The 18,393-nt window shown below is 43.7% G+C and overlaps 1 protein-coding gene across 4 annotated transcripts in view; it reads left to right on the top strand.

Moving 5' to 3' along the window:
• HELZ2 (helicase with zinc finger 2) overlaps positions 1-18,393 on the top strand; it is a 200,538-nt gene that overhangs the window by 134,519 nt on the left and 47,626 nt on the right. For all 4 annotated transcript variants that reach the window (XM_063959139.1, XM_063959142.1, XM_063959141.1 and 1 more), the window contains 2 exons: positions 7,698-7,839; positions 14,883-14,999. In XM_063959139.1, the coding sequence (XP_063815209.1) occupies positions 7,698-7,839; positions 14,883-14,999 (259 nt within the window). The remainder of the gene's footprint in view (positions 1-7,697; positions 7,840-14,882; positions 15,000-18,393) is intronic.

Genomic DNA, 18,393 nt, shown 5'->3' with positions numbered 1-18,393 from the left:
CCTGTCACGGCTGTAACATAATTAAGGACCATCCTGTGCTGGATCAGTTCCTTCTTGTAGGCTTGTAACTCCCTTCCTGTATACCTGAAGGTGTCATCATACATCTCGGTGATATTGTCTATCAAGTTCGCTAGCGCATGGATGTACCTATAATTTATAGTTCCTCTGGCAGTACGGGTGATATTTAATGCGAGAAGGAACTGAATCCCGGTGGATTCATGGATCAAATCAGAGGCTGCGTGCTCTGCCCTATCTATGAGGTGTCTCTTTATGATGTGTTCATAGTGGGTATGAGTATAAGGATTCTGAGCACTGCGGTGAACGTCTTTCATTTTATCGTGGGTTATGGTCATGACCTCCAGTAGTACCCTTCCAATGTAACACAATCCCTCAGAGCTCGGAGCAAGCCACTTGTACGCTTTCCTCCCACATATGAAATAGGCATCATCTGGGAGAACATAGGGGACAAAATGTAACATCACCATGTTGCAAACTTTCCATGTACAGAAACCAATCCCTAGTTCTCTCATTTTCTCAGTACAAGTATCGGGCTGGATGATATGGGCACAATACCCTGACGATACTTTTCCAACCCACATGGTCTTGCTTCCACGAGTATACCTATACCGAAAATACCTCCCAGTGTTGGCTATCTGGCGTACAAGTTCAAAGTCAATAGGAATCCTATCAGCTCTGTGTGAAAAAGTCATTGTATGGTTATTCCAAGTCACTTCCCAATTTCCGGGTTTTCGGTAATTGGAAATATTGAAACACAACAGGGACCTATCTACGTTGTACTGCTGGAGCTTCAAGCTTGGGAGCCTAGAGATATTGAATTTCTTGTCCACCGGTCTCCCACCCCATAATTCAAGTACCTCATCTATTGCTAAAGGGTATGGTACTAATCCTGACTTACTCTGTCCTTGAGGTACCTGTGAGCACACCCAACATTCTGTCTGGTTTAAGACCTTACCCACTAGTGAGTGGTAATCACTCAACGGATGTCGGTCCATGTCGATATTAATGTTGGACTGACATCTCTGGATGCACCCACCTTCAACTATGTTCTCACAATTCCTACAGATACAATATTCATCAGACAATAACCCTTCACGTTGCCTCCGAGCTCCATGACTACCAGAGCGCTTACTGATACCAGCCTTTGCTCGAGTGATGTGCTGCTCCTGAGATCCTACAAATTCGTACTCGCCATCAGTACCCATTCCAGATCCCCGCTCGACCTCTCTGGGACCCTCACCAAAACAAATTGTCCTGATCAAAAACAGAATTACTAGTGTAAACGTCGATTTACATACAGGACTAAAAGCAACACTTTAAAAAGACATTCAATACACTTTAGATGGAGCCGCTGCGGCTGCTGTAATCAATCCTTGGCCTACGTACTTTTTACACAGTTAGCGTACAAAGCCCCGTACCGTGTACGTACTTTGCATACAAACGCTGCGCTGGTCCGTACAAAGTACATGCAGTGCGTATACACCCAAAGACACTCCGTGAGCACTTAGCAACCTCACGTGTGACTGAAATACACTTATAACCTTAGCAAGGAAAAGAGACACGACACCACATTGTATTTAAAATGCCGGGTTCCGACACACCAACATATAATTACTGAAAGGGGGTTACAATAACAATATAATACAATACCATAGAAAAATGGCTACAGTCAATGGTACATACGTTTTTGGTTTCGCCTGCACTTCCCGGCCAGTCCTCAGTCATCAAGGGAGATGACCTTCAGAGACTGTGTGTGACCGGGCATGCAGCTGGCTTTTTATACAATAGTCCAAAACCTAACACAATGGAAACTGTAATCTCTTTGTCCATTGGACACAGGGATGGTCATTTACAGTACAGGAGAGGTCATAGGTCAGTTTGAATAGGTGGGCGATGTCTGTTCCAGGTGCACTTGCAGATGGTCTCCTCTGGGTTCCCGCTGCATACCAAGTGTACAGTAAATACAGTTAATATTTATATTCTGCTCCTGCATATAACTATTCGCAGGAGCGTGCGATCTTCTGCAAACCAACACCGGAATATTGCCCTTAATATAAACTGCAGCTGGATACCAAACACCACCTTATAACCTAGTTCTGTCCCCTCCTGTCCTGTAAAGGTGAATCCTTTTGTTCTTATACCATTTCAACTAGTGTAATTTGCTGATGTGGTGCAGGGAGACTATGTGTACATTGGGGGTGATTCTGAGTTGTTCGCTCGCTAGCTGCTTTTAGCAGCATTGCACACGCTAAGTCGCCGCCCTATGGGAATGTATCTTAGCTTAGCAGAATTGCGAACGAAAGATTCACAGATTAGCGAAAATAAATTTCTTAGCAGTTTCTGGGTAGCTCGAGACTTACTCACAAATAGCGATCAGTTCAGTCAGTTTCGTTCCTGGTTTGACGTCACACACACGCCCAGCGTCCGGCCAGCCACTCCCCCGTTTCTCCAGACACTCCCGCGTTTTTCCCTGGCACGCCTGCGTTTTTCCGCACACTCCCAGAAAACGTCCAGTTTCCGCCCAGAAAAACCCACTTCCTGTCAATCACACTACGATAACTTCAACAAGGAAAAATCTTCGTTCGGGCATGAGTAAATCTACTAAGTTTTGTGTTAAAATACTAACCACATGCGCACTGCGAACCATGCGCATGCGCATTTTTGCCTTAATCGCTCTGTTGCGAAAATCGGCAACAAGCGAACAACTCGGAATGACCCCCATTGTGCACTATTTGGATTAAATATGTAATGTGTTTTTATGGCTTTTCCATGCGATTACAAACACTACCGTAATTACCCATACCACGCGCTAATACGCAGGACCGCAGGAGCGACCATACGCAAATTGCAAATATGTGCACGCACGGCAGAGCAAGTACGCGCACGGAGGCCATCTGTGTGTAGTTTGTACGTGATGTGTGTACTGCAATATTTTTCGATTTCGACAATATATATAGCAAGAGATTAAAGAAGGAGAGTAGCAAGAGATTAAAGAGATTAAAGAAGGAGAGTTTAGGCCCTTTAAAAGACAATACAAAAAGGAAAAGCTAGAAAAGCGCTGACAGACTGAACAATAACTAAAATTCAATTAATTTTATTAAAATATAGATATATAATACATAAAAAGACTGTCCCTAAACCACTTTTACTGGCTACATTGAAAAAAGACCGAACAGTGAATCCTAATAAATCCCTGTCATATTTTACTATTAGCAGGCAATAATTACCACCACTCACAACACTATTCAATGCAATTTTTAACAGAAAAAAATGTTTACCAATATATGCAGCAGGTGTTAATATACTCTATACAACAAGATGTTTAGAAATACCAATTGGCAACAAAGTAGATGAATAGTCCTTAAATGGATAACTGTTGCAGTATTAGTTCCTGTAACACAAATGGTTACAAATTAAAGAGATTGTCTCCAGATAATGTAGCAAATGTTCCAATGGCTAGTTGTTAGTTTGCCAAGCAGGTGAAATTAATATGCATGCATAATTAGGCTGTATTGCAGGGTTAGAATTAGTAATCGCTGTTAGGCATGGCCATGCTGTTATATAGCAAATAGTTTTACCGCGTCCTCCCTCTGGTAAACGGGCTCCTATCCACTCCCGGCTCTGGTGCTCCACGACCTTGTAACAAGCCTTATCCGGAGTTGCGGACGGTCCCAGAAACAGAAGAGGATTCACGCGGTGCAGAAAGACAATACCAGTACGGGTCTCGGGTCACAGTCGATATGAGACGCGTTTCCCTGCCTTAAAGCAATTCAGCACATCGGCAGCTTCATCAGTCAGTGACGTGTACGGCAGTGCTTGGCTTTTTATCCACATCCCGGCTTCATTATCCAACACACCTGTGTGGACCAACTAAAATTAATGCTGATCTGTGAATAATAGCTATAATTGTGTTTTTAACTTAATTTCTTGTGCGCTGTAACAGTTTTTCACTTTTTCCACGAGTTTTTGGGGCTGAGTATCCCCCATGTTTGCAGCAGCAAGGAAATAAGGAATATAAAATAAATATCCATTGATAATTTGATCAGACGTTTGGATACCCACCTTTTGCTTAATTAATAATGTGTATTGTTCTATAGTGTACAACTAATATAATTCCTATTTGGGGAAAAGTTACTTCATCTAGTGCAGGCTTTTTCAACCAGTGTGCCGTGGCACACTAGTGTGCCGTGACCAGTTACAAGGTGTGCCGCGGAGCCAGAGCAGCTCCGGCCGTGACCTATGCCTTGAAGACGCGCCGATGTGATATCATAAGTCACGGCCGCTGCGTCTCACCACCCAGCCAGCCCACCCGCCTGCATACACATCTTCCAGTTCCTGCCTGCATACACAGCTTTCCTTGCCCACCCACATCCACACCTGCCCTACCGCCCGCTGTTCAGTATTCGCAGTACTCCACTATAAACAGCCCCCGCCACTGAGGGACAGGGAGGAGGACAGCTGATAATAATATTTGTTATTTTATTTCTCCTGTGGGGAACAATAGGATTTCAATAGGATTTATGTGGAGAGAATAAGGACTTATATGGACTTATGGTAGGAACAATGTGAATAAATAATGTGGGGAGCAATGTGATTGATTTATGTAGACGCAACATGATTTATGTAGGGAGCAATGTGATTGTGTTTTCTGTGTAGGCCAATGTATGTGTGGATTTTTTTTTTACTGTGAGGGCCAATGTGTGCTTTTTGTTTTTTTATGTGGGGAACTGATGGTGTGCCTTGGGAATTTTAAAATATTGTTCGGTGTGCCGGGAGTAAAAAAAGGTTGAATATCACTGATCTAGTAACTCAAAAAAATAATATACAGATTATTTTTAAATCAAATCACTACAACAAACTGTTGATGATTTAAGTGGATCATTAAAAAAGTACCAGAACTGGATGCTTGTTATAGTAATAGGTGGCTTATTCCTGCAGCGGCTGACGGCTCCAGGCTGCACGTGAGATCTCGCAGCCCAGTGAGCTGTCTGAGATGAGAGACACAGCGCGTCACCTAATATGCTGTTTGGGGGTCTGGCAGCGATCTCCAGAAGGGGAGTTTTCACTCCCTCGCTCCAGCATCAAAGATGTTTATACATTTTGTCACTACTGCTTCCAGCTTCGCCTTGGTAAAGAGGTAAAGCAGGAAGCGATTGTGCGGGTATAATACATCTAGCCCTCTGTGTACAACTGTAATATAAAATTATATATATACATGTATATAAATGGATCTAGGTGTGTGCATGTATGTATGTTCAAGCATAACTCTGGAATGCCTGGAGCAATTTCCACCAGGCTTGGTACACATAATATGACTTACAAACTGGGGAAAAAAACTGTGGGGGTAAGACACCCCTAGGGTTGGGGGTGGGAAGGGGGTGACATGTAAAAATCCATAGTTTTTGACATAACTCTGGAAATCCTGGAGCAATTTCCACCAAGCTTGGTACACATAATATGACTTACAATCTGGGAAAAAATACTGTGGGGGTAAGACACCCCTAGCACCCTTAGGAGTGGGGGTGGGAAGGGGGTGACATGTAAAAATCCATAGTTTTCGGCATAACTCTGGAATGCCTAAAGCAGTTTACACAGAGGCACACATGGGTAGGGGCAGAGGCACCCACATGTAAGGACAGAAGCACCCACGGGTAGAGGCAGCGGCACACATAGGTAGGGGCAGAGGCACCCACAGGCAAGGATAGAGGCACAAACAGGTAGGGGCAGAGGCATGCACAGGTAAGGATAGAGGCACCCAAAGGTAAGGATAGAGGCACACACGGGTAGGGGCAGAGGCACACACAGGTAGGGGCATAGGCATACGGGTAGGAGCAGAGACACCTACGGGTAAGGGCAGATGCACACACGAGTAGGGGCAGAGGCACACACAGGTGTGGGCAGAGGCATAAAGGACCTTTGACATAGAGTCAGCCTGCAAACCTGACATACAGCGGGCGGAGCTTGGCCTGTGGTCCCAGCATTTACAGCACTGAGCAGGGCAGCATCAGAGGCGGCAGAGAAGGAGGCAGATTATTCTCCTCAGCACCAGCATTTTGACAGCATCAATCTGGGGAAGCCTGACAGAGATTGGCATTATTCTTTAAATTCCGTAGCGAAGCACGGGTATTCCGCTAGTATAATATAAAATATAAATTCAAATAATCCACTTATTATCATTATCCTTTATTCATATAGTTGCTACAAGAGTTCAGTATCGCCTAACAAAGTACATAAACACATGAGCAAAACAAGAAAACTTATAAGGGGGAATACAACTGGCTGGTACACTAAGCACTTATGTGGATCAGACTAGAAAATTCAGATAATTAAATTAGCCTGTGAATCAGCAAACACCTAGTACTGCCGCTCTGTATACTGATAACGTGGCAGTGACTAAAAATGTATTTAATGTAAGTATTCCTCCATGGAGGACACTGGAGTAGAGGGGAAGCCCCGTAGCTGTCCTGCAGGATGGAGCATTCAGGTATTCAAAACTAACTCTTTGGGGCAGATTTACTAAAATTTCTAAAACTTAAAAGTGGTGATTTTACCCATAACAATCAATCATATTCTATCATTTTCTAGGATGCAAAAGAGAAATGATAGGTAAAATCTGATTGGTTGCTAATGGGCAACACCACTCCTTTCATTTTCAGAAGCTTTAGTAAATCTACTCCTACGGCTGCAAAAGTGTTGAATGCATCGTAAGAAGCTCAGGAACAGGCCAAACAGTAGAGCCCACACTGTAGTTAATGGGACTGAATGGCAAATCTGAGGAGGCATTGGTGTTCCTTTCAGATTGGATCATGCAGATACACGTACTCCACACTTTTGATATCTGGCCTCAAGGACTCATAAATTTGTCCATCATCAGTTGAATGGACTGGAATGAATTTGTACCAAAAACAGGCTACTGTATAAACTGAATCATTTATAATCCTCCAGGATTGGTATAACAACCCCTGAAGAAATCAAGGACTGAATGGTTTATGTTAGGGCAAAATATTTTGTTTTGTCCCCAGGAAGAAGGTGATGAAGTCCCGAAAGAGAAGCAGATGGTCCCCATTACAGGAGATACCAGGCTTGAGGCCTGCTCACCATGCTAACTGGTTGTTTGCATGCTTGGAAACCAGCCAAGCCTGTTTTCCTCTCTGCTGACCTCCACGAGGAGCAGAAAAATGTCCACAGAATACCTGACTTCCCTCTTTCCTGAAAAGAGTAAAAGCTGGTGCCCTTCATTCTGTAGGCATTAACAGGAAGAAAACTTTCCTTCATGGTCATGGACATCCCCAGAGACTCTAAAGCAATTTGATTCTACATCTGCTTCCCTAATCCTAAACTAAAGGACATAGTGAGTTGAGAATGCTGAGGCTGAAAGTCTAGTCCCAGTGAGCCCCACATAGATGGTGATGGCCCTCACAGATATTCTCCACCAGAGATAGCAAATCTGTTCAGAGACAGTTTCAAACTGTCCACTACTTGCCCTGGTCATCTCTCCATTTCCTCATTGACCCAAGTAGAAAGTGGCTCTTCCTGTTAATACAAATTTAACAAATTGCAATATTTTTGTTGCTCTTTGAGCTAACCCACATTTACTAGAGAGAATATTATTGATTATTTTATGTTTTCATTTATTTTTTTTATTTATTAGTAATAATGTTACCATTCCTCCTCTGCAGTAATGCTACTTTCACTCAAAAGGAAGCTCCCCCTATTGCGTGTATACAGTGAACAGATTGAGCTTTCCGAGTTTCCATATCCTGGGAGCAACCTCAAGGTTTCCGGATACCTCAGGGAAGGAAAATCCCACCCAGGACTCAGGTAAAATGTCTAGAGGTACAGATTCCTTGATTGTACAGTGTTTTATGTCGGTTTTCTAGAAATAAATTATAAAATTAACACTAATTGTAAATAGTAAAAGTGTCTTATATATCTGAAAATTAGTATAGTCTGTGAGCTACTGTGTAATTGAGGAATCAGTTTAGTGTATACCAGTGATATGCAGTGAGACCAGTGGCTGGGGAGGCACTGGCTGCTAAACCCCGCCCCCGCACACCGAAAATAAAACCCATATAGTCCCCCTTATAGCACTAAAACCCTCACCAAGCTGAATCAGCCAGGGGTATAATGTCATAGCAGGGAAGACACTCAGCGTGGGACCCCTGCCATCACATTAAACACCCCCCAAACCAGTCAGCCCAGGACTGGAATTCCTCAGAGAGTGGGGACCACTAAAAAAATAAAAAATGGGGTCCCCCCTCCCGAGCAACAACCGGCAATGGGCTGAAAGCCCAGTGCTACGCCTGCACCCCTGGTGGAGGTGGGTGCAGGGTTCATGGTATGATAATATTGTTCTTTACAGGCAGCCTACAGGTCCCAGCAAGCCTGCCCCACCATGCCGCCACTTGAAGAAACACAAGTGCCAGCATGCCCGGACATTACGGGCCCGCTGGCACCTGTAGTCCTCTTGTAAAGAAAATATTAAAATAAATACAAAACACAGCGGCCTTTAAGCTCTTTTTCATGGCCGCCGCCTCTCCAGGGCTTCTGCCGTCTTCACTTGGCGAACGGCGGCCTTTAAGCTTTTTTTCATGGCTGCCACCTCCCCAGCATCTTCACCTGGTGGGCGGCGGCCTTTAAGCTCTTTTTCATGGCCGCCGCCCATTCAGGACTTCCACGGCGTCTTCTCTGTTCAGGAATTCAGGATATCCACAGCGTCTTCCCTGTTCAGGAGCTCTTCGTTGCTCCTCCTCCACCATCGGACAACTGCTCCTTTGCACTGTCTCATATAAGTTAGCCAGAGGTGGCGGGGCGATGACGCGGTGAGCCGTGATTGGCTCACAGCGGCCATCTTGAATATAAAAAATAACACTGAGGCGCCATTTTTTAAATTGGTACTGCTTCCAAACTTTGCAGTCTTACAGGCAGGGATTACGGATCCCTGTCTGCTGCTGACGCCAGCACCTTCGCTGCATCATGGTGCCTCTGACACCCGCACCTCTACCGCGTCCCACGGCCGCTGACACCCGCACCTCCGCCGCGTTTCCGTCGCTGACGCCCGCTACCCACCCAGTGCACTTCTAGAAGTAAAAAAGAAACAACTACCAGCGCTGGCTGATCATGTGTAAAAATACAGTCTATAATCCAAAATGCTTAATATAAAAAATACCACATTTATTGCACATGTATAAAACCGTGAAGGTTAATAAATAATAAATGAATAAAATAATAATGCCACAAAATGCCTGAATTATTTGTATGTCCACATTGGCAATTAGTAACACTCAAAGGGACCAGAGTCACTGGAGATGTCCATCATTAATCGGTTATTTATTTCGCTGGTTTGGATGATCCAGCTTCCTCAGGAGCAAGTGAAATAGTGGCTGGGGTAAAGCCCTTTTATACCTGATATAAGTGGCAATAATTAATTACACATGAGTGGATTACATAACATTAAAACATATAAGCCTTTTGGAAATTCATATAATATTAGATCTCTTAAAATACTTATTGGTCGCACACACCAAAAACTGTATCAGATAATCAAAACGATTTTATAACGAGGAGATACATACTTTCAAAATGATACATGAATACTTAGAGTCCCGGTCACGTGACTGTTACGGTCACGTGATCGGCGCCCCATCCAATGGAGAGATATAATCTATGTCATGTGAGGAGACATAACCTAAACAGAAATGGGTTGCTAGGTGACGGATCTGTATGGGACTATGTCCGGTTCGTGACATACGATGTCACGTGACCGGACATACGTCCCCATGTTTGACGTATCTGGCAATCTCGGCGCCGCAAATGACGCCTAACCACATGACATACCCGGCCTCCTGTATGGATCACATGACCGAGGAAGACCGAGAAGATGTTTACATGGGGAATGCCCTGATTGGATATTCTAGTTCCCATAGCAACCCGTTAGCCAGTCGAGGAGTTTTAGCGAAACAGATATGAATATTCATAACAGGAGGAATAGAGACAACAAGGAATGAATGATAACTCATCATGACATTTTCATAAGACCATATGATATTTGATACAAAGATTAGTATACTGATCTAAAAGTAATTCATCCTAAAAGGGAAGAAGTGAATAATGATAGAGAGAAATCAGATTTATTAATATAGAGTTCCTTAAATTATGTAGCGAAAATTCAAAACAAACTGAAACATTTAGCTAAATGACAGAATTTAATTCCATAGTTTCATTTAGACCGACAGGGTACAGAGAATTAAACTTCAGCATCCAATAGACCTCACGGCTACAGAGTCTCTTGAATCTATCGCCCCCCCTGGGAGTTGGGGCGATCTGTTCAAGACATATAACTGATAAACAGGATGGATTAGACATATGTTTTACAGAATAGTGTCATGAGACACTATGGGCCATATTCAATTAGCAGTGATAACGGACTTTTCACGTGAAAAGTCCGGTTTTCGGGTGAAAAACCGGACTTTTCACGTGAAATGCAATTACAGCCTATTCAATAATCCTGGAAAATTTATCGGTGATCATGTTTTCACTAATTTCACTTCACCTTCTCTGAAGCAGGTGAAAAGTTGGGAAAAGTCACTATTTTAAGGTAAAAATGTTTGGATATGGTACAGAACTCCTGGGACACCCCCCTTTATGACTAATTAGGCACGTTGAAGTTTTTAATTATTTTTAATTGGCCAATAATGACATGTCATTTTTGGGGTGAAAAAGTAAAAAGTGATGGAAATTGGGGTTCAAGGTATGGGACAGGTATATTGGGGTGCTTTATGAGTGGGACAGGTGTTTTTTAGGCTTGCAGATGGGAGTAATCGGTCTGTTTCCACTTTTTTTTTAAAGTACCCTAAAATGACCCAAATATATACTTATACCCATTTTCATGTACCCCAAATTTAATGAGAGCATTTATTTTGCTCAAAAAAACTTGCTTTCTATCATTTTTTTGCATTTAAAAAAAAATGCATATAACCGCCATTTCACACAATTTAAGTCCCCAAAAACTCTCTAATGTGATCTCTAACACACTTCTCTTCTGTTTTCCTATGTTAGTTTAGCATTTTTTGGGGTACAGGCTGATTTCCCCATTTTCACCTGCACTTTTCACTGCAAGAATTTTCACGTGAAACCCGGTCGGAATTGAATAGGTCGAAAAATGGAGCGTTTTCGCGGCAATTTTCGGCCGATTGGCGCGAAAAATTTTCGGGCGAAAAAATGCCGCGAATTTGCGAAAAATTGAAAAACGGAGCGTTTTCGCTGCAATTTTCGGCCGATTGCCGCGAAAAAATTTCGGGCGAAAAATTGCCGCGAATTTGCGGATAATTGAATACCCTAGTATGAGTTAAACATTTGTTAATGATGTTCCTTCTATGTTCCATAAAACGGATCCGTAATTTTCTCGTTGTACGTCCTATATAATTAAGTCCACAGCTGCAAGTTAGCAAAAATATTACAAAGGTAGACTCACAATTCATAAAGGTTTTTAACTCATAGGTCTCATTAAAATATGTAATATTGATTGAATTGGTTTTGCGTTGTATGTGTGAACACATCGTACATCTTGTCATGCCACACTTGTGAAAACCCAGTGGTTTTGTGCTGAGCCATTCTACACCTCTCTGAGTACTGGGTTCTTTTATATTCTTTAGATGACTAGGGGCCAAGATGGTTTTTAACGACCTGTTTTTCCTATAAGTAATTTGTGGTTGGATAGGCAGAATGGAGCTGAGTATGTGGTCTTGTTTTAATATTTTGTAATTTCGTGACACTATAGACTTGATTTCTCGGGCACATCGGTTATATTTGCAGACAAAGGAGAAGTCCCTATTTGCCTGTTTTTCTGCTTTATATATGGATGTTTTCTGATGAAGAAGTTGTTGTCTATCCATATTATAAACCTCTAGGTAGGCCTGTTGTAACAGTATCGCGGGATAGTCTCTAGTCCTAAAGAATCTATTAGTTCCTTAGCTTGTAGGGCAAATGTCTCAATATTAGAACAATTACGACGTAGCCTCATAAATTGACCTTTAGGAATGTTATTTTTCCAGGGTCTATAATGTGAACTGGTATAATGTAAATATGAATGGGTCTTTACAGGTTTCGTATAATTGGATGTAACAATCTTGTTATTAATTATTTCTAGTACCAAATCAAGGAAGTCCACACGGATCCTACTATACGTGGAGGTGAAGGATAAATTAAATGAATTAGTGTTAAGAGTGGAAACAAAGTGATTAGCAGATAACTCGTCCCCATCCCAAATAATAAATAAATCGTCGATATAACGGCCATAGAAGACCAGGCTCGTCCCCCATGGGCCATTCCAAACAAGTTGTTCCTCAAATTCGCCCATATATAAATTTGCATAACTGGGGGCGAACCTGGTCCCCATGGCCGTTCCCATCACCTGTAAATAATAATGATCTAAAAACGTGAAATAATTATGAGTGAAAATAAAAGTGATACACTGTAAAAGAAACAATCTATGGTCCACACTGAGATCACCATCCAGATCCAAACGTTTGGAGATAGCCTCACAACCCATTATGTGAGGAATATGGGTATATAGTGATTTAACATCAAGAGTCAGGAAAGCAAAAGAATCCTGCCATTTTATATGTTGTATTTTGGTAAGGAAATCGGTTGTGTCCTTGAGGTGTGATCTCAGTGTGGAAACTCGTGGTTGAAGAAATGTGTCAACATAATAGGACAAATTAGATGTGAGGGAATCAATACCCGAAACAATAGGTCGACTGGGGGGGTGAAGTGAGGGATCTGTGAATTTTGGGTAAGAAATAAAAAGTGGGAGTGATGGGGTGGTGTGATAGTAGGAAACGGTGTTCCTCCTTGGATAAGACTCCTGATTCTAACGCAGAATCAAGGAGGTGTTTTAATTCCATTAGAAAGGTGGATGTAGGGTTGGCATCAAGAGTTTTGTAGAAATTTTTATCTCCTAATTGACTGATAGCCTCCTTAACATAGTAGGTACGATCCATAATAACAAGACCTCCGCCCTTGTCTGCTTCTTTAAATATTAAGGAATTATCTTGTGTTAATCTACGAAGTGCCCTGTGTTCTTGTTTGGTTAGATTGGAAGGTGTTTTATACTTATTCTGATTGCGTTCTACCATTTCTTTAAAGTCGTCTAACGTGATCCTATAAAATGCCTCTATGCTACTGCTCTTAGCTGATATGGGAAAGAACTCAGATCTACATTTAAGTGAGTTGGATTCCCTCTTAATGTCAAAGATTTTTTCTGTCGTAGGAGGTGTTCCATGTGAGGTGTTATTTTCTTCCCATAACTGTTCTAGCATTGATAACATAATATCATCTGTACTGTTAAGAACAATGGGTATAGACTCATCGTTTTTAGCACTTAAACTTTTTCTGGCAAAATACCTCTTACGACATAAAGTGCGTACAAATCTATTGAGGTCAACATATAGCTCAAAAAGATTGGGGTCGTTAGTAGGGGAGAATTTTAGACCTTTCTCCAATAGTGATAACTACGAACTGGTGAGAGTTTTGCTAGAAAGGTTGAATACACTTGATTTTCTATTGCTTGGTGAAATTTTCTTATTAACAGAATCTATTGTCTTCTGGGATTTTTTCTTTCGGTTTCTGCCTCCTCTAACTCCTCTAAACTGGAATCTCTTCTTCTTTTGGGTGTTTCTCTTGGATTCCTGAAATCTGATCGCCACTGAGAGGTCTTGGGGCGTGCCCCTAAAAAATCCCCCCTCTTTTCATGATGATCAAATGCATCATTATAGTTAGATCTTTTCTCTCTAGTAAATAGGTGTCTGTCCCTTTTACTTGAATAATTAGAGGGTGACTGGAATGTCCTATCCTCATATTCTGCTAGAGGTTCATATCTATTAGGATGTGTATAATTCCCCCTTGTAAAGAAAATATTAAAATAAATACAAAACACAGCGGCCTTTAAGCTTTTTTTCATGGCTGCCACCTCCCCAGGGCTCCCAGTGTCTTCACCTGGTGGGCGGCGGCCTTTAAGCTCTTATTCATGGCCGCCGCCCATTCAGGACTTCCACGGCGTCTTCTCTTTTCAGGAATTCAGGACATCCACAGCGTCTTCTCTGTTCAGGAGCTCTTCGTTGCTCCTCCTCCACCATCGGACAACTGCTCCTTTGCACTGTCTCATATAAGTTAGCCAGAGGTGGCGGGGCGATGACCCGGTGAGCCGTGATTGGCTCACAGTGGCCATCTTGAATATAAAAAATAACACTGAGGCGCCATTTTTTAAATTGGTACTGCTACCAAACTCTGCAGTCTGACAGGCAGGGATTACGGATCCCTATCTGCTGCTGACGCCAGCACCTCCGCTGCATCATGCTGCATCTGACATCCGCACCTCTACCGAGTCCCACGGCCGCTGACACCCGCACCTCCGCCGCATTCCCGTCGCTGACGCCCGCTACCCACCCAGTGCACTTCTAGAAGTGCCGCTTTCCAGTATATTTTCAATGGGCTTTTACACCCCGCGGCATGGCCCCGCCCACTGTTTTGGCCCCTTTCCCTTTGACAACGGGAGGCACCACTATCGGTGCCTCCCAATCCCAAATTTCCTGCAAAAATTATTAAAATAATATAAAGGAAATACTTATGAAACAGAATATGTGTCATAAGTATCTTCTTTGTATTATTTTAATCATTAATGACAGGGGAGGCACTGCCTCCCCTGGCTGCACGTCCCTGGTATATACTTTATTAACGGTAATTAGGCAAGTTTTCTGCAGGAAGTTAGAAGATACAGGATTTTAGAAGGCAGTGTGTTTTGTGTGTATTCAGTAGGGGAAGTGCTAAGATTTTGCCCATAGTAATGGTTGGTTTGTTGCCCACAGATCTATCACTTTGCATTATTTAATCCGGGAGCCTAGCAACCCGTATTCCAACAAAATTCGAGAGATGGACAGACGAATCCAGAGTGGAGAGGAAATTTCACTTGAAGATGTGGAATTGTAAGGAGCTTTTCTATAACCAGTATATCTTCTCTTCACTTTACTTGACTGTCTCTGTTTCACATGTTTTTTGTGCTTCCCTGCTGATGTATGTTTTCTACTTCTTTATTCACCTGTTTGTGTATATCATCTCCACTGTGCTCATCTGTCTGTATATTTTATACTTCATCTATCTGTGTATCTATTCTGTGAGCTCATGTTGATGTATCCCATCTGCTCTGTGCTTACCCTTCATGTTATCGTAACTGTGCTTTCCTGTCTCATGTGTCTCATCTCTTCTGTGATCACCTTACTGTGTATGTCCTCTATACTACTTACATGTATGTGCATTTCATTTCCTCCATGTACTCCAGTCTATGTAACTCAATCTCATCTCTACCCATATGTCTGTGTATGTATTATTCTCTGGAATGAATCCAGTTATGTGCTATGTGGCTTGTGTGAGCCGTATTCACATTACATTCGCATTTGCAATCCAACTCCAAACCTTATGTTGCTTTTTCAGAGGAAATTCAAGTTTTCTGTAGCGGGGTACACTGTGTTCCACAGGGAAAACATGCAAGGTATGCTCCATAGGTTTACCTGGGGGGGAAGTATTGTGTGATGGTCTGTGTTCTAAATGTTCTAAATGTCAAACACCTCCCAGTCAGCCTGCAGCTCCTGTAACTACAATGGAGCCACCCTGGGCTATGTTCACTACCCTCCTGGGGACTCTGGTGGATCATTTAGCCCCTCCTATGGGACCTCCGGTGTCACTGTCGCCACAAGTTGTCCCTATAGTGAATCCGCCTTGGGCGGAAAATTTGTCTACTCAGCTGCAGCAGTTGAATCAGTCTTTAGTTAGACAGAAATCTACTCCAGGTCACTCCCGTGTCCCTGGGTCCTCTAAGCAGGCTGCTTCCTCCTCACAATCCACTAACCTCTCTGATGTTTCATCTGATGAGTAGGGAGAGCATATGGTCCTGTCAGACTCTGAATCATGTGTTACTGATGAGGATTCTACCTTATAGGTTGATGTCCCTGCCCTGGTGGATGCTATTAAGCAGATCCTACAAATCACTGAAGATGAGGATTCCACTACAGTGGCCAAGAAAACTGATATGTTAAACAACAGAAGGTGTTTAAAACTGTATTACCCAATTCTGATCATCTTGTGGACATCAGGAAGGAACCCTGGTCTACCCCAGGTAAGAAATTCCCGCTCCCTAAATGGGCTTTTTGTCGCTATCCTCTCCCTGCAGAGTTATGTAGCAAGTGGGAAAATCCGCTGCCGGTGGATTCTCACGTCACCTGTCTCGTGGTGTTGTCTACTCTGCCTGTAACCACGGTCACCTCCCTGAAGGAACTGACAGATAAGCGTGTGGAGGGATGCCTGAAATCTATATATTCCCTCGCAGGGGCTATTCATAGGCCCACCATAGCTGCCTTTTGGGCCGCAAAATGTATTGAGGTGTGGGTTCAGGCGTTAGAGGATGATCTGCCTGAGAATATTTCTGACAAAGCCAGACAATACCTTTCTCACATATGCTCCGCCGCCTATTACATTCAGGAGCCGTCCTCTGAGGCAGGGGTACTGGCAGCCAAAGCGTCATTCACGTCTGTCCTGGCTCGCAGCATACTGTGTTTAAGATCATGGAAAGTGGATTAGACTCCAAGAAGAGCTTGAAGGTACTCCCCTTTACTGGGGACATTTTGTTTGGAGAAGACCTGAATAAAATAGTGTCTGACTTAGCAGCTGCTAAGACTGATTTTCTTCCTCCTACTAATCCTTCTACTCAGAAGGCGAAGTCTACCACTTTTTGTTCCTTTCAACTTCAAGGGAAAGCCAAGGGTCAGTCTTACCCCAGACAATCTCGTGCGCCCAAGACCACCAAGCCCAAGACGAAACAGTCCTGGGCAGCCCGTCAGCCTGCTTCAAAACAAGACAAGCCTGCTGCATGACCGGGCGGGCCTGGGGGACCCCAGGGTGGGAGGCCGACTTCTACAGTCTGGTTAAATACTACTTCAGATGCTTGGGTACTGGAAGTTGTCTCTCACGGGTACGCTGTCTCCTTCAAGAGACGTCCCCCTCAACAGTTCTGCACTACGGTACTCCCTTCGGACCCGTTGAAGGCGCAGGCTTTACAAATGGTGGTAGGTTTCCCCCTGAGTACAGGAGTGGTTGTGCCGGTACCTCAGTCCCAGCGTGGCAGAGGCTATTATTCGACCCTGTTTCTGGTGCAGAAACCCAATGGCTCTTTTCAGCCTATACTCAACCTCAAGTCACTGAACAAATATGTGAGGGTAGCCAAGTTTCGTATGGAAACGTTGCGCTCTATTGTGCTGGCGATGGAACCCTGGATATACAGGATGCTTACATGGTATCCCTGGATATACAGGATGCTTATCTGCATTTTCCTATTGCCATGTCGCATCAGCAGTTCCTGTGGTTTGCTATTGGCGACAGTCACTACCAATTCCAAGCTCTGCCGTTTGGACTGGCCACGGCTCCTCGGATCTTCACCAAGGTTATGGCCATGTTGACGGCGCACCTCCATCACCAGGGAGTCAGTATCCTGCCGTACTTGGATGACCTGCTGATTCTGGCAAGTTCCCACGATGTCCTCTACAGTTGACTTTGAGTTGCTTACAAGCCCACAGATGGCTGATCAATTGGAAGAAGTCCTCGCTGGTCCCAGTTCAGAGCATGGTGCACCTAAGGGCGCTTCTGGACACACACGGTCAGAGACTGTCACTGTCTCCAGGCAAGGTCCTGAAAATCCAGGACAGGATAAGACACTAAATCCGTCACCCCAGAGTGTCGATTCACTCAGCGATGCAAGTACTTGGCCTGATGGTGTCGACGTTCACCATGGTGGAGTACGCTCAGTTTCATTCCTGCCCTCTGCAACGATTAATTCTTGCCAAGTGGGACGGCATGCCTCATCGGATCAGATCCCAAATGATCTTGTTGACTCCGGAGGTTCATTTGTCGCTGACCTGGTGACTCCAGGAACAGCAATTGAGCAGGGGCTGTCCCTTCTGGATCTACTACGGATGCCAGTCTGAGGGGATGGGGTGTGGTGTTGGAGCAACACTCTTTTCAGGGTTGGTGGACCAAGGAAGAAACTCCTTCCAATGAACGTCCAAGAGCTGAGGGCAGTGTTCAATGCCTGATCACTTGCCCTGCCTCTGGTACAGAACAGGCCTGTTCAAGTACGGTCAGACAATGCCACAACAGTGGCATACATAAACTATCGAGATGGTACTCGAAGCCGCATGGCTATGAAGGAAGTGTCAAAAATCCTTTGTTGGGCAGAACACCATCTGCCAAGTATATCGGCAGTGTTCATTCCCAGTGTCCTGAACTGAGAAGCAGACTACCTCAGTCGCCAGGACATACACACCGGAGAGT

The sequence above is a fragment of the Pseudophryne corroboree genome, chromosome 3, assembly GCF_028390025.1.
Source record: "Pseudophryne corroboree isolate aPseCor3 chromosome 3, aPseCor3.hap2, whole genome shotgun sequence".
Lineage (NCBI taxonomy): Eukaryota > Metazoa > Chordata > Amphibia > Anura > Myobatrachidae > Pseudophryne > Pseudophryne corroboree.
Note: the sequence above shows the minus strand (reverse complement) of the source record. Positions and strands in the feature narration are given on the sequence as shown.